General features: G+C 38.4%; 1 protein-coding gene across 1 annotated transcript in view; it reads right to left on the bottom strand.

Annotated features, from left to right (window-relative positions):
• Nucleotides 1-14,858, bottom strand: part of VPS41 (VPS41 subunit of HOPS complex) — a 266,714-nt gene that overhangs the window by 15,383 nt on the left and 236,473 nt on the right. The window contains exons 26-27 of the mRNA XM_066341578.1: nucleotides 1,932-2,031; nucleotides 1,792-1,836 (exon numbers count right to left, since the gene is read on the bottom strand). Coding sequence (XP_066197675.1) covers nucleotides 1,792-1,836; nucleotides 1,932-2,031 — 145 coding nt within the window. The remainder of the gene's footprint in view (nucleotides 1-1,791; nucleotides 1,837-1,931; nucleotides 2,032-14,858) is intronic.

Genomic DNA, 14,858 nt, shown 5'->3' with positions numbered 1-14,858 from the left:
AATACTCTTAACCAACCAAATGATCTACCCAGCCAGGCCCCAAAATAGTCTTAATGAAAAGTCCAGCTAGTGTTAAATAAACTGCCTAGGGGGTGCTTATTCATAAATGCATCCCTGAGTTGGGGTGGTGACAAACTAAAAGTAGATATTACAATCCTGTTTCCACGTCAGTCACAGGTTACTTGCTTGTATTTTACATTATTTACCATAGTACATACTGGGAAAAAATTCATAACCAAGTTAAACAACATTTATTTTATACATTCGAACCAGTACATGCACCTGTATTCCCTCCTCCTGAACCCCTCTCTACCACAGAACTTTTACACACCACACACTGAGGTCAGTTTTATGGCTTTATCAAAATGCTTCCTGCTAGTTCACCTACTACCATTGTCAAGACCATCCACTGACTTCAGGGCAGAACTGGGTTAAACCCTCAGCTGTAACCTTGTACTGCATTGCATTCCTTAGGAATTAATCTAACTATACAGTGTGGGTATATGAATCTCTTTTCTATTAAAACACTGCCTAGGCCCTGGCCGGTTGGCTCAGCGGTAGGGCGTCGGCCTGGCGTGCGGGGGACCCAGGTTCGATTCCCGGCCAGGGCACACAGGAGAAGCGCCCATTTGCTTCTCCACCCCCCCTCCTTCCTCTCTGTCTCTCTCTTCCCCTCCCGCAGCCAAGGCTCCATTGGAGCAAAGATGGCCCGGGTGCTGGGGATGGCTCCTTGGCCTCTGCCCCCCAGGCGCTGGAGTGGCTCTGGTTGCGGCAGAGCGACGCCCTGGAGAGGCAGAGCATCGCCCCTGGTGGGCGTGCCGGGTGGATCCCGGTCGGGTGCATGCAGGAGTCTGTCTGACTGTCTTACCCCGTTTCCAGCTTCAGAAAAATACAAAAAAAAAAAAAATAATAAATAAAAAAAAACACTGCCTAAAACACTACAAAAGCTCACTTCTTTCCCTGTGCCCACTGTAGTTTGTAACATAAGCGGTTAAAATCAAAACTTATTTCTATAGTAAAGACCGTAATTGAAAAAACTTGTCATGCTCCTGCCATATCCCTTAAAACTAAGTAAATACTACATTAACTAGGCCGTTTTGTACTTCTCTAAGCTGAATTTATATTAAAAAACAAAAAAGTTATTTTAACACCCAGACAGTGTTCTTTAATTTCTACTTTTAAATTATGGAACTTCCTTTTCTTATGTCATGTGATCTTATGTAAGGTGCTTTGATTATACAATAAGACATTCCCATTAGATGGAGGGGGGAGTTATGTTTCTACTGAAATGTGAGATAATTTGGGTACCAAAACCATATAGAAGAGAAAAAGTTTAAAAGGGAAAGCTATATATAAAAAATTCCCCACATACACACATGATTCTTCAACCTTGCAATTTAAACATGTTGATGGTCAGCTTTCATTTTATTGTTTTACTCTAGAGAAGTGCTTCTTAAAGAACGGCCCTTGAACCAGCAGCATCGTCGTCACCTGGGAACTTGTTAGAAACGCAAATTCTCATTTTCCAATGCAGAATTCTGAATTAGAACCTCTACAGGTAGGACCAGCATTCTGGGTTCCAACAAGCCAGCCAGGTAATGCCAACTTACTTACTCCACAGTTTAAGATCCTCAGCTCTAAAGAACTGCACCACCCATGCAACAGAGTAGAGATGTGGGCTGAAATTCTTCCCTGAACTTTTGGATTATTTCAAAAGATATAATTTTATAAAAACTCCATTCATCATTAACACATATTTGGGGATTTCTTTTCCCCTCCCAACTGTCTTACCTGATGGAAGAACAGGGGACAGGCATGATTCACAGATGTTCTCCTCTGCAAGGAAACACACCGGTGAGTTTACACGTTTTCTGTTTCTATTTCCCGTCTATTCTGAAAGCAAGGCATATGGCTATTTCAGTTTTACTCACCGTCAACCAGAATGCCCTTCATTTGAGTTCGATGCATTTTCTTCAGTAAAGACAAAGAGTCAGCTACCAGAATCTTCTTGCAGCCTTCACGAAGCAGAATCTAAGGCACACATTGTAAAAGAAAAATATCTTTAAAAATACTTGTGGGGACGGGCCCTGTTACTGGGGATTCAGAAATTGGTGCCTTTAAAATATTCTGAAGAGACACTCCCTGGGTCCCTGCCCTCAGGAAGCTTTCCCTCCACACCAGTGCCAGACCCACCCTTTCTGCCTCATTCAGTCATGACTCTGTAGTTTTTCTTGTGAACATACAGTGGTTCCTGGAGTAGTGTAATATCAAATACCAGTTCCAAAGTCTGGCACAGAAGGCCCTCTATTAACTACCTCTGTCATTGCCTTCCTGGTTTTCCTAATAGAGGTTCTCTCCGGCAGAGTTTGGCACTTACGTGACCTGCTCATCAACCCTCTGATATTTGCCCCATTTGTTAATTCTTTCTTTTGTTGCCCTTGCTAGAGGAGACACATTCCAAAATATATTGTTAACTAGGAGTTTTATGGTTTCAGGTCTTAAACTTAAGTCTTTAATCTATTTGCTGCACAAATACCTTACCATACTGGGGCCCTACCATATAGAAGCTGCGAGATGTGGAACAATCAATTAAACAGACATGATCTCTGTCTTAACAGGGTTCAAACTGTCCTCCATTCCTTCCTGATCCGACCCAAACCAGTTAGCAATTACCAAGGTGTGTCAGTGTGGTTGACTACACTAACCCTCATGTTTGGTGATTCTTAAAGAGCTGGTGACTGAAAAACGCCTACAGATAGTAAATACTGTCCCAAGATTCATTCTTCCTCTACTTTGTGTTTCTTTATGTATTTTCTGTTACTTCATAGGCTCACTTCTCTCCTCTTTGCCTGGAGAATCACCAGAGCTGGCACTCAGCAGCCTGAGTCAGGGTACAGACAGAAGTGCCTAAAAGCTTGTTTTGACTGGTAGCAACTTTGAGTTTCAGAGAGGGGAAGGCGAAACCACCCACTGCTGTCAGGCATGTGAGAGGCATGCCACCTCTGCTGGACAGTGTGCTTCCGCCCTCTCTGGGTTTCCATGTCATTGGAAATTGAGAGCGGCTGTGTGAGGTGTGCTTAAGCCAGATGACATGTTTATCAAAACTGCTGCTTTTCAAAGAGGGAGACACTTGAGGCCGGAAGGGCTGAGTGGGTGGCACCCCAATGGCCTCTTCCGTATCCACATAACCATCACAGAAACCCACATGGTGACACACGGCCTCACTGTGGCCTAGCTCTGCGTCACAGCACTCTGCTTTCTCATGTTTTCAGGCCCCAGGGAAGGGAAGTAAGTGACCAACTTGGTCCCCCATATTCCAGTTGTCTGCACTAACAGGTGCATCTCTCAAATCGCAAAGAGCCCTAGCTTTGGGTAAATGCAGCCAGAGGGCTTTCCCCTAATTATATGAAGGCTAAGATTCAAGAAAACAAAACTGACATCCAGATTCAAGTTTCCTACCCACCATTGTTGGTGAGCTGGAAATGATTAATGGTAGTACTAGTCCCACATAATTGAGGCAGTATGTGAAGTTTTATTCTTTAAAATGCTACTAGAAATTGAGTTTGTCTGATTCATTTCAAAAACATACCAAAACTTTGACATCATTAAAGTATATAGGAAGAAAAGTAACAAATACAGGAAAAATGATACCTAAGAAATACTCATGTCATTAAACTTTAAGAAAATTTATAAGCAAACAATATAAAGCTCCTCACCCTCCAATACCAAAATAAATATTTAAGAAAAGTAGTGTCATTCAGTTTCTTTGGTAAAATGTTTCAAAAATAGCTAGCTCTGACCCTCAATGGGTGTTTTAGGTCTCCTGTATGCGTCATAGAGAAGGGTGGACCCAGCAGTCTAGACAGAAGATACAGTGTCTGCAAACTTAAAAAAGAAAACAGCAGAAGTGCAGACTAGGAGGAACCATTTTTTTCACTAGGATTCAACTTTCTAAATAGGTACAATCCATCTGCCTGTATAACATATTTTCTAGAAAAAACTTCATTGTTTAAGTTTTTTTAAAATTTTTTCCTAGATTTTATTCACTTTTATGAGAGAGAAAGAGAGAGAGAGAGAGAGGAAGAGATAGAGAGAACGGGGAGGAGTAGGAAACATCAACTCCCATATGTGCCTTGACCAGGGAAGCCTGGGGTTTCAAACTGGCGACCTCAGCATTCCAGGTTGATGCTTTATCCACTGCACCGCCACAGGTCAGGCTATAAAACTTCATTATTTAGAGGCACAGAGCCAGTAGAAGGAAAAACACAAATACAGCTTAGGATGATACTTTCTATTTCATTTGATCAAAACCCAAGCCTTCAAGTCAGAAAAAGCATGAAAACCTTTTGAGTTCATGTACATGATGCCAAGCAGGTGTTTATAAAAAAGAGACCATCACACGTAGGAAAGAGTCACTTATTCTATAACATCTGTAGTGATCTGAAGGCAGTCAGAGGTGGTAAAACACTACAAAAATAATGTAATATTATACAAGTATTCTTTTCAATACTAGACACATGACAAGGCATTATGTTGACTATGGATTCCCAAAAGCAGCTACATCAGTGACTCATAGAAAATGTGCTGTTGTACACTCAAAAGCTCCTACTTGGTATTTATTTCCCATGAATGCATTGAGTAGTAAGACACTGATTTGTGTCAGACTCAATAGCATCTGACTTAAGGAGGTTGCCTTCACCCCTTTCTGCCCTTTATACACATGATTTCCAACTGCATCCATCTTCTGAGGTCATCTTGCCAGCTGTGGAGTCTCACCTTCCACCTGTCTTCTTCCCAACTCTGCAAACTTAATGTTATCCACACATTTAGGGCACGTGCACTCGCTTCTGTCAAGGTTCTTAATGATCTGAATGGCATCGAGTCACTGCTCCTTGTATACTGAGCACTATGTTCCATTTTTGTGCTATTATTCTTTGTAAAATATCAGATGTTTCAAACATACATAAAAATATAAATTACACAATGTCTCTACCACCTAGGTTGAAAAAAATCTGTTAATACTTTGCCATGTACTTGAATTGTTTATTTCAGAAAAGAAAGCATTATGGATACAGCTGACACATTCTGGCCCTAAACCTCTTCCTTCTTCCTTAGGAACATAATTCCAACTTTGCTTAGTGTGTCCAACTATAACAAGCAGCTGCCTGGGGCTCGTGTAACACAGATCTGGTAAATGAAACAGAAAAACATATGGCCTGGGGAGCCATCTCCCCTCCCTCCCTCCGAAAAAGGAAAGCCTCAATAGGAAAAATCCCTCTGCTACCAACATCTTCCTACCTGGAATGTGAATGTGAGGCATGGAGACACAGCATCCACTTTGTGACCAAGAGGCAGAAATCTGGAGGTACATTCTTTCATTGATGGAGGTTTAGGCTATTTTCAGTATAGAACTCTTTAAAGATAAAGCTGCAAACAATATTCTTGTACAGATCTTTTATGGACCTGCTTTTCACCTCTTGGGTAAATAGGAATGAAATTGCTAGGTCATGGAGTAGGTATATGTCTAATTTTTTATGTAACTGTCAAATACTTCTCCAAAGTGGTTACCACTATTTTACATTTCCACATATTAAGCTTTTAAAAAAATTTTGATTGATTTGAGAGAAAGAGTAGGAGAGAGATAAAGAGAGAGAGAGAGAAAGGGGGAAGGAGCAGCTCATAGTAGTTGCTTCTCATATGTGCCTTGACCGGGCAAGCCCACTGTTTTGAACCAGCAACCTCAGCGTTCCAGGTAGATGCTTTATCCACTGTGCCACCACAGGTCAGGACAACACAGATTAAGCTTTGATGTCTGATAAATCTATCTTTCTTATTCTTGGGTAATCTTAGAATGTTACTCTTTATATATAATTTAAGACCATGAAAAAGTCTTTTGAGATTATGCTTAGAATTTTACTGAACATGCAGATAATTACCTTGGGGGGAAAGGATAACATTTATGATATGTATCTACTTTGAATAATTAAATAAATGGTCCAATTCAGTTTAATGATTTATATAGAACTTTTGCATTTGTGCTGAAAAAGATAGGGCTGTGACTGTCTCACATGCCCTCAGAGGACGCTGCATTCCACGAGGGACTGAGCTTCTCCAATTCTGTTCTCTAAAAGAATTTATGTAAAATCAATATAGGAGTCACCTGTATTTATAAGTATAATAAAGCTTATCGCTAAAGCTGTCTGTACAATGACGCTCTTATTGTGGCTAAGTTTTGACTACTGGTTTATTGAAAGACTACAGGTCTATTTTATTTGCTCTTGAGTAAGCTTTGGTAATATATATTTCCTAGAAGATTCTTTATTGAAGTTTTCAAATATAGTGTATACTGATATAAAACTATAGCATTAACTTAGTTTTTAAATACTGTCTGCATCTGTAGCTCTATTCTTTGTTTCTGATATTTTTTCCTTTTGTTTTCTTTATCAAGTTTGTTAGATATTGTCCTAGTTTATTATAGTTTTTTGATTTTCTCCTTTGGAATTTCGGTGAGGACACTTTCATTCTAACATCCATGTCTCTGTTAACCACTCCTTCATATTTTCTTCTCTTAATTATTCTGAGCTGGATGCTAAATGATTTCATCAGATCTACCTTCCAGTCAATTCTCCTTTTCAGCTGTGTCTAATCTATTTACCTTATCTGCCAAGGTGATAATTTAAATGAGTACACACACAATTTCTATTTAGTTTTCAATTCCTAATTTTCTATCATATTGTTCTATTTTGTAACTTGGTATCTATTTTTTCTTCCATGTCTTTATTTTAAACAGACTTACTAACAATGCCTTTGCAATTAATCTAGTATGAAAAGTTATTGGAAATATTAACATTATTGTAATATTTTTCATTCTTCTGTGTACAGTATCTCCTGGCTACCCTTCTGATAATAGTCTGCAATTTTTTTTTATAGTAAACTCAACATCGATGGAGAATCCTGTGTCCTAGCTGAGGAAACACAATTCTGAGTAGTTTCACTTTTGGTCATTGTGAAGTCTGTAGGGATTTCAATGATTTTAGAAGAGTTTTCACCAGCAGGATAGCATAAGTTCAGATCCTCCGATTTCTTAGGGGTAAACCCCTATTCTTTCCCAACATCTCTCCCACACTAACCCCTGAGGAGATGGCTAGCTCCCTTGTCACTTTACAGAACCAGAAGGTAATTTTTTTTTGTAGCTAGAGACTCAGGATCTGTGCATGGCATTGGATTTCAGCTCCTCTCTTTAGGTGGCCCAACAGGTGTTTCTCCTGCTCCCACATTAAGTGTAAGAAGCCCAGATCTTGGAACCATACCTACTGCTCTGAGGACTACCATGGCAACACTTCCTTTCTACTCAGGATGTACTCTCAGTACTTCCTGTACTTGTTCATATCTCTTTTGAGATCAGCTATGAATTAAAATAAATTTTTTAATATCCTAGTTAACAGGAAAAATGTATTCAGGTTAGCCTACCATGTATCCAGACCTCTAAAGCTTTTCTGGTTTAGAAAAATAAATTTCTAGTTTATATACTGTTGACCATGTTAAGCAAAGCAAACACCTATCAATATATATTGTTCATAAAAATAGGGGATATTTAAAAATAAATATGAAACAATAAAATATCCCCTAATGTTTGTGAGTAGATTATATCTACTCTTTTAAATCTTAAAAGAAATTTAAAGCTTGAATTCTTAAATCTTAGTTTTTATCATTGACCTTGACATTTGATCATAAACTTTTATTCCTTATTGACTTTTGATGTTAAAAATTGAAATAGGTCTACAAGGACATCCTTTATTTATGTATTTATTTAAGTATTATTATTACTATTTTTTAGGTGAGAGGAGAGGATACAGAGAGACAGACTCCCACATGCACCCTGACTCGGATCCACCTGGCAACCCCCATCTGGGGCCAATGCTTGAAATAACTAAGCTATCTTCAGTGCCCGAGGCTGATGCTGTCTGACCAACTGAGATATCCTCAGCACCCAGGGCCACGCTCAATCAAGCCACTGGCTGCAGGAGGGGAAGAGGGAGAGAAGGGGAGAGGGAGGGGGAGAGAAGTAGATGGTCGCTCTTCCTGTGTGCCCTGACCGGGGATGGAACCTGGGACATCCATACACTGGGTTGACACTCTATCCACTGAGCCACCATACAGGTCCAGCCCTTTATTATTTTTATGCTGGCTGTTTCCCTATATATTCTTCTCAGACTTTATGGAGTTTGTAAACACATTTTGTGGTTTTCAGAATATTTGTAGGTTCAAAGTTAAGCTTAGAACAAGTTTTAAGGATAAATCCATTCCCTCCCCCTAAGTAGTCTTTATTTTCCAAAGTATGCCTACTGGCCTTTCAAAGATGAAGTCATTTTCTGCTCAGAAAAATCTTTCTTGCCTGTTTCCTCCTGTTTTATCTTGGCTTCCTATTTTATTTTCTGTGTGGGATAGACTCTGACATTACTTTCAGAAATTAAAATCAGTTTGAAACTCCTTTATGGTGTCATCTATAAAATGTCTTCACTTGGTAAATAAGACAATACTATTATTAATCCTTCCTTTGTAATCCATCTCATATTAGTTTCACCAAGGTAAGCCAATCCAAGTCTGATCTTCTCTTTCTTCAATATCATAATGGCATCAGTTTCCAGCTCAGCTGGCATTTCTTACAGTATTATCTTTCAAACAGTCATTTCCTTACAGTATTTTTCCTATTTTTTTAAGGTTATTCAAATTAATGGGCCAACTTCTTTCCACATCCTTCTCTACCACTTATTTTCTTAATATTATGTTTCCTTCTTAATTCTAAGCTTTTCTAAAGTCTTTTTTATTAACATTATCTTTATCCTTTGTCTTCACCATTTTCAAGACAATTAGTTGTAGTTTATACAGTTTGTTAAAGCATATCTGTTCTATTGGAAATTGAATGCACAAGATAAAGCTGCTGAAAACAGGCCCTGGCCAGTTGGCTCAGTGGTAGAGCGTCGGCCTGGCATGTGGAAGTCCCGGGTTTGATTCCCAGCCAGGGCACACAGGAGAGGCGCCCATCTGCTTCTCCACCCCTCCCCCTCTCATTCCTCTCTGTCTCTCTCTTCCCCTCCTGCAGCCGAGGCTCCATTGGAGCAAAAGATGGCCTGGGCACTGGGGATGGCTCTGTGGCCTCTGCCCCAGGTGCTAGAGTGGCTCTGGTCGCAACAGAGCAATGCCCCAGATGGGCAGAGCATCGCCCCCTGGTGGGCGTGCCGGGTGGATCCAGGTCGGGTGCATGCGGGAGTCTGTCTGACTGCCTCCCCATTTCCAGCTTCAGAAAAATACAAAAAAAAAAAAAAGAAAGAAAAAAAAAAGCTGCTGAAAACATGAGGCTCTAGATCAGGAGTCCCCAAACTACAGCATGCGGCTCCCTGAGGCCATTTATCCAGCCCCCACTGCACTTCCGGAAGGGGCATCTCTTTTATTGGTGGTCAGTGAGAGGAGCACAGAATGCATCCGCAAAGCGTGGCGTCGCTCACGTATAGTACTACTTCCAGTGACATGGGACGCACATGTCACGACTCCGGAAGCACGTCATATCACTTGTTATGGCTAGCAGTGACAAATATGGAACCGGCATTGACCATCTCATTAGCCAAAAGCAGGCCCATAGTTCTCATTGAAATACTGGTCAGTTTGTTGATTTAAATTTACTTGTTTTTTATTTTAAATATTGTATTTGTTCCCGTTTTGTTTCTTTACTTTAAAATAAGATATGTGCTGTGTGCATAGGGATTTGTTCATAGTTTTTTTGTAGTCTGGCCCTCCATCGGCCTGAAGGACAGTGAACTGGCCCCCTGTGTAAAAAGTTTGGGGACCCCTGGGCTAGATCTCTAGATTCTCATTTTTTCCTCTATAGTTCATCATCATTGATAATAACCCAACCAAAAGCAAAACAGTAGACTCATCGATATTTTATAAAGCAATAAAATAACTGTACATCAGCGAAGTTATTAGGGTTCATTAGAAACAGCTACCATGGGGAAAATGCCATAAAAATTTGCCGAGTTTCTGAAATTTTTATTTTAAATGGTTTTTTGAATGTTGAATGTCCTGCTGACATTGCCTTGTTCATAGTGCAGTACTTATCAATAGAACTGCAAATGACTGATAGTTACCTGGTTTTACAAGTATCTAAAATGATACCAGAGCTAGACTGAAACCAGTTTAACTAATTTCAAATTCATTATTTAGGCCACGGTACTATGGGATTTACCTTCTTTTTTTTTTTTATTTTTATTTTTTTTTATAATAAATTTTTATTAATGGTAATGGGATGACATTAATAAATCAGGGTACATATATTCAAAGAAAACATGTCTAGGTTATTTTGTCATTAAATTATGTTGCAAACCCCTCGCCCAAAGTCAGACTGTCCTCCGCCACCCTCTATCTAGTTCTCTGTGCCCCTCCCCCTCCCCCTAACTCTCTCCCTCCCACCCTCCCATGTCCTCCCTCCCCCCACCCTTGGTAACCACCACACTCTTGTCCATGTCTCTTAGTCTCATTTTTATGTTCCACCAATGTATGGAACCATGTAGTTCTTGTTTTTTTCTGATTTACTTATTTCACTCCTTATAATGTTATCAAGATCCCACCATTTTGCTGTAAATGATCTGATGTCATCATTTCTTATGGCTGAGTAGTATTCCATAGTGTATATGTGCCACATCTTCTTTATCCAGTCTTCTATTGAAGGGCTTTTTGGTTGTTTCCATGTCTTGGCCACTGTGAACAGTGCTGCAATGAACATGGGGCTACATGTGTCTTCACGTATCAATGTTTCTGAGGTTTTGGGGTATATACCCAGTAGAGGGATTGCTGGGTCATAAGGTAGTTCTATTTGCAGTTTTTTGAGGAACCACCATACTTTCCTCCATAATGGTTGTACTACTTTACATTCCCACCAACAGTGAATGAGGGTTCCTTTTACTCCACAGCCTCTCCAACATTTGCTATTACCCGCCTTGTTGATAATAGCTAATCTAACAGGAGTGAGGTGGTATCTCATTGTAGTTTTGACTTGCATTTCTCTAATAACTAATGAAGCTGAGCATCTTTTCATATATCTGTTGGCCATTTGTATCTCTTCCTGGGAGAAGTGTCTGTTCATGTCCTCTTCCCATTTTTTTATTGGATTGTTTGTTTGTTGTTGAGTTTTATGAGTTCTTTGTAAATTTTGGATATTAGGCCCTTATCTGAGCTGTTGTTTGAAAATATCATTTCCCATTTAGTTGGCTGTCTGTTTATTTTGATATCAGTTTCTCTTGCTGAGCAGAAACTCTTTATTCTGATGTAGTCCCATTCATTTATCTTTGCCTTCACTTCTCTTGCCATTGGAGTCAAGTTCATAAAATGTTCTTTAAAACCCAGGTCCATGATTTTAGTACCTATGTCTTCTTCTATGTACTTTATTGTTTCAGGTCTTATATTTAGGTCTTTGATCCATTTTGAATTAATTTTGGTACACGGGGACAGGCTGTAGTCGAGTTTCATTCTTTTGCATGTGGCTTTCCAGTTTTCCCAACACCATTTGTTGAAGAGGCTTTCTTTTCTCCATTGTGTGTTATTGGCCCCTTTATCAAAGATTATTTGACCATATATATGTGGTTTTATTTCTGGGCTTTCTATTCTGTTCCATTGGTCTGAGTGTCTATTTTTCTGCCAATACCATGCTGTTTTGATTATCGTGGCCCTATAATATAGTTTAAAGTCAGGTATTGTAATGCCCCCAGCTTCATTCTTTTTCCTTAGGATTGTTTTGGCTATTCGGGGTTTTTTATAGTTCCATATAAATCTGATGATTTTTTGTTCCATTTCTTTAAAAAATCTCATAGGGATTTTGATGGGAATTGCATTAAATTTGTATATTGCTTTGGGTAATATGGCCATTTTGATTATATTTATTCTTCGTATCCAAGAACAAGGAATATTTTTCCATCTCATTGTATCTTTTTCGATTTCTCTTAACAATGCTTTGTAATTTTCATTATATAGGTCCTTTACGTTCTTTGTTATGTTTATTCCTAGGTATTTTATTTTTTTTTGTTGCAATCGTGAAGGGGATTATTTTTTTGAGTTCGTTTTCTAATATTTCATTGTTGGCATATAGAAAGGCTATGGACTTTTGTATGTTAATTTTGTATCCTGCGACCTTACTGTATTGGTTTATTGTTTCTAATAATCTTTTTGTGGAGTCCTTCGGGTTTTCGATGTATAGGATCATATCATCAGCAAAAAGTGATACCTTTACTTCTTCTTTTCTGATATGGATGCCTTTTATTTCTTTGTCTTGTCTGATTGCTCTGGCCAGAACTTCTAGCACCACGTTAAATAAGAGTGGAGAGAGTGGACAACCCTGTCTTGTTCCTGATTTAAGGTAGAAAGTCCTCAGTTTTATGCCGTTTAATAGGATGTTGGCTGATGGTTTATCATATATGGCCTTTATCATGTTGAGATATTTTCCTTCTATACCCATTTTGTTGAGAGTCTTAAACATAAAATTCTGTTGTATTTTATCAAAAGCCTTTTCTGCATCTATTGATAAGATCATGTGGTTTTTGTTCTTTGTTTTGTTGATATGGTGTATTACGTTAACCGTTTTGCGTACGTTGAACCATCCTTGAGATTCTGGGATGAATCCCACTTGATCATGATGTATTATTTTTTTAATATGTTGTTGTATTCGGTTTGCCAGTATTTTGTTTAGTATTTTAGCATCTGTATTCATTAGAGATATTGGTCTGTAGTTTTCTTTCTTTCTGCCATCCTTGCCAGGTTTTGGTATGAGGGTTATGTTGGCCTCATAAAATGTGTTTGGAAGTATTGCTTCTTCTTCAATTTTTTGGAAGACTTTGAGTAGAATAGGAACCAAGTCTTCTTTGAATGTTTGATAGAATTCACTAGTATAACCGTCTGGGCCTGGACTTTTATTTTTGGGGAGGTTTTTAATAGTTTTTTCTATTTCCTCCCTGCTGATTGGTCTGTTTAGGCTTTCTGCTTCTTCATGACTCAGTCTAGGAAGGTTGTATTGTTCTAGGAATTTATCCATTTCTTCTAGATTGTTGTATTTGGTGGCATATAATTTTTCATAGTATTCTACAATAATTCTTTGTATATCTATGATGTCTGTGGTGATCTCTCCTCTTTATTTTGGATTTTGTTTATTTGAGTCCTGTGCCTTTTTTCCTTGGTGAGTCTTGCCAAGGGTTTGTCAATTTTGTTGATCTTTTCAAAGAACCAGCTCCTTGTTTTATTGATTTTTTCTATAGTTTTTCTGTTCTCTATTTCATTTATTTCTGCTCTGATTTTTATTATCTCCTTTCTTCGGCTGGTTTTGGGTTGTCTTTGTTCTTCTTTTTCTAGTTCCTTAAGGTGTGAAGTTAAGTGGTTTACTTCGGCTCTCTCTTGTTTGTTCATATAGGCCTGAAGTGATATGAACTTTCCTCTTATTACTGCTTTTCCTGCATCCCAGAGATTCTGATATGTCGTATTTTCATTTTCATTTGTCTGTATATATCTTTTGATCTCTGCGCTTATTTCTACTTTGACCCATTCATTTTTTAGAAGTATGTTGTTTAGTTTCCACATTTTTGTGGGTTTTTCCCCCTCTTTTTTGCATATGAATTCTAGTTTCAAGGCTTTATGATCAGAAAATATGCTTGGTACAATTTCAATTTTTCTAAATTTGCTGATATTGTCTTTGTGGCCCAACATATGGTCAATTCTTGAGAATGTTCCATGTACACTAGAGAAAAATGTATACTCTGTCGCTTTGGGATGAAGTGTCCTGTAGATGTCTATCATATCCAGGTGTTCTAGTATTTCATTTAAGGCCACTATGTCTTTGTCGATTCTCTGTTTGGATGACCGATCTAGAGCCGTCAGCGGTGTATTGAGGTCTCCAAGTATGATTGTATTTTTGTTAGTTTTTGTTTTAAGGTCAATAAGTAGCTGTCTTATATATTTTGGTGCTCCTTGGTTTGGTGCATATATATTAAGGATTGTTATGTCTTCTTGATTCAACTTCCCCTTAATCATTATGAAATGACCATTTTTGTCTCTGAGTACTTCTTCTGTCTTGTAGTCAGCATTATTAGATATGAGTATTGCTACACCTGCTTTTTTTTGGGTGTTGTTTGCTTGGAGTATTGTTTTCCAGCCTTTCACTTTGAATTTGTTTTTATCCTTGTTGCTTAGATGTGTTTCTTGTAGGCAGCATATAGTTGGATTTTCTTTTTTAATCCATTCTGCTACTTTGTGTCTTTTTATTGGTAAGTTTAATCCATTTACATTTAGTGTAATTATTGACACTTGTGGGTTCCCTACAGCCATTTTATAAATTGCTTTCTGTTAGTTTTGTATCTAGTTTGATTCTTCTCTTTTGTTTTTCTATCATTTGTTTTTGTTTGTTTGTGTTCCATACTTCTATCCTCTGTTGCTACCTTTTTTAAGTCAAGTGTTTTTGTGGTGGTTTTTTCAAGGGTGGTTACCATTAAGTAATGAAAAGGGTACCTACCATATTCATTGTAGTACCCTGTCTTATAAGTATTTCTGCACTTCATCGTCCTTTGCTACTGTTAATCTCCATCCTCTCCCCCCTTTTTTTCCTTTGTTGTCACAGTTTAAGTGTGGTTTTATTGTGTTCTTGGTGGAGCTATTACTTGTGGTGTTGTTTTCTTTTGTTCTTTGAATCTGGTTGGAAAACCCCCTTTAGTATTTCCTGGAGTGGGGGCTTTCTCGTGATAAATTCTCTCATTTTTTCTGTATTTGTGAATGTTTTTATATCTCCTTCATACTTGAAGGATAGCTTTGATGGGTATAGTATTCTT

This window comes from Saccopteryx leptura, chromosome 6 (assembly GCF_036850995.1).
Source record: "Saccopteryx leptura isolate mSacLep1 chromosome 6, mSacLep1_pri_phased_curated, whole genome shotgun sequence".
NCBI lineage: Eukaryota > Metazoa > Chordata > Mammalia > Chiroptera > Emballonuridae > Saccopteryx > Saccopteryx leptura.
Note: the sequence above shows the minus strand (reverse complement) of the source record. Positions and strands in the feature narration are given on the sequence as shown.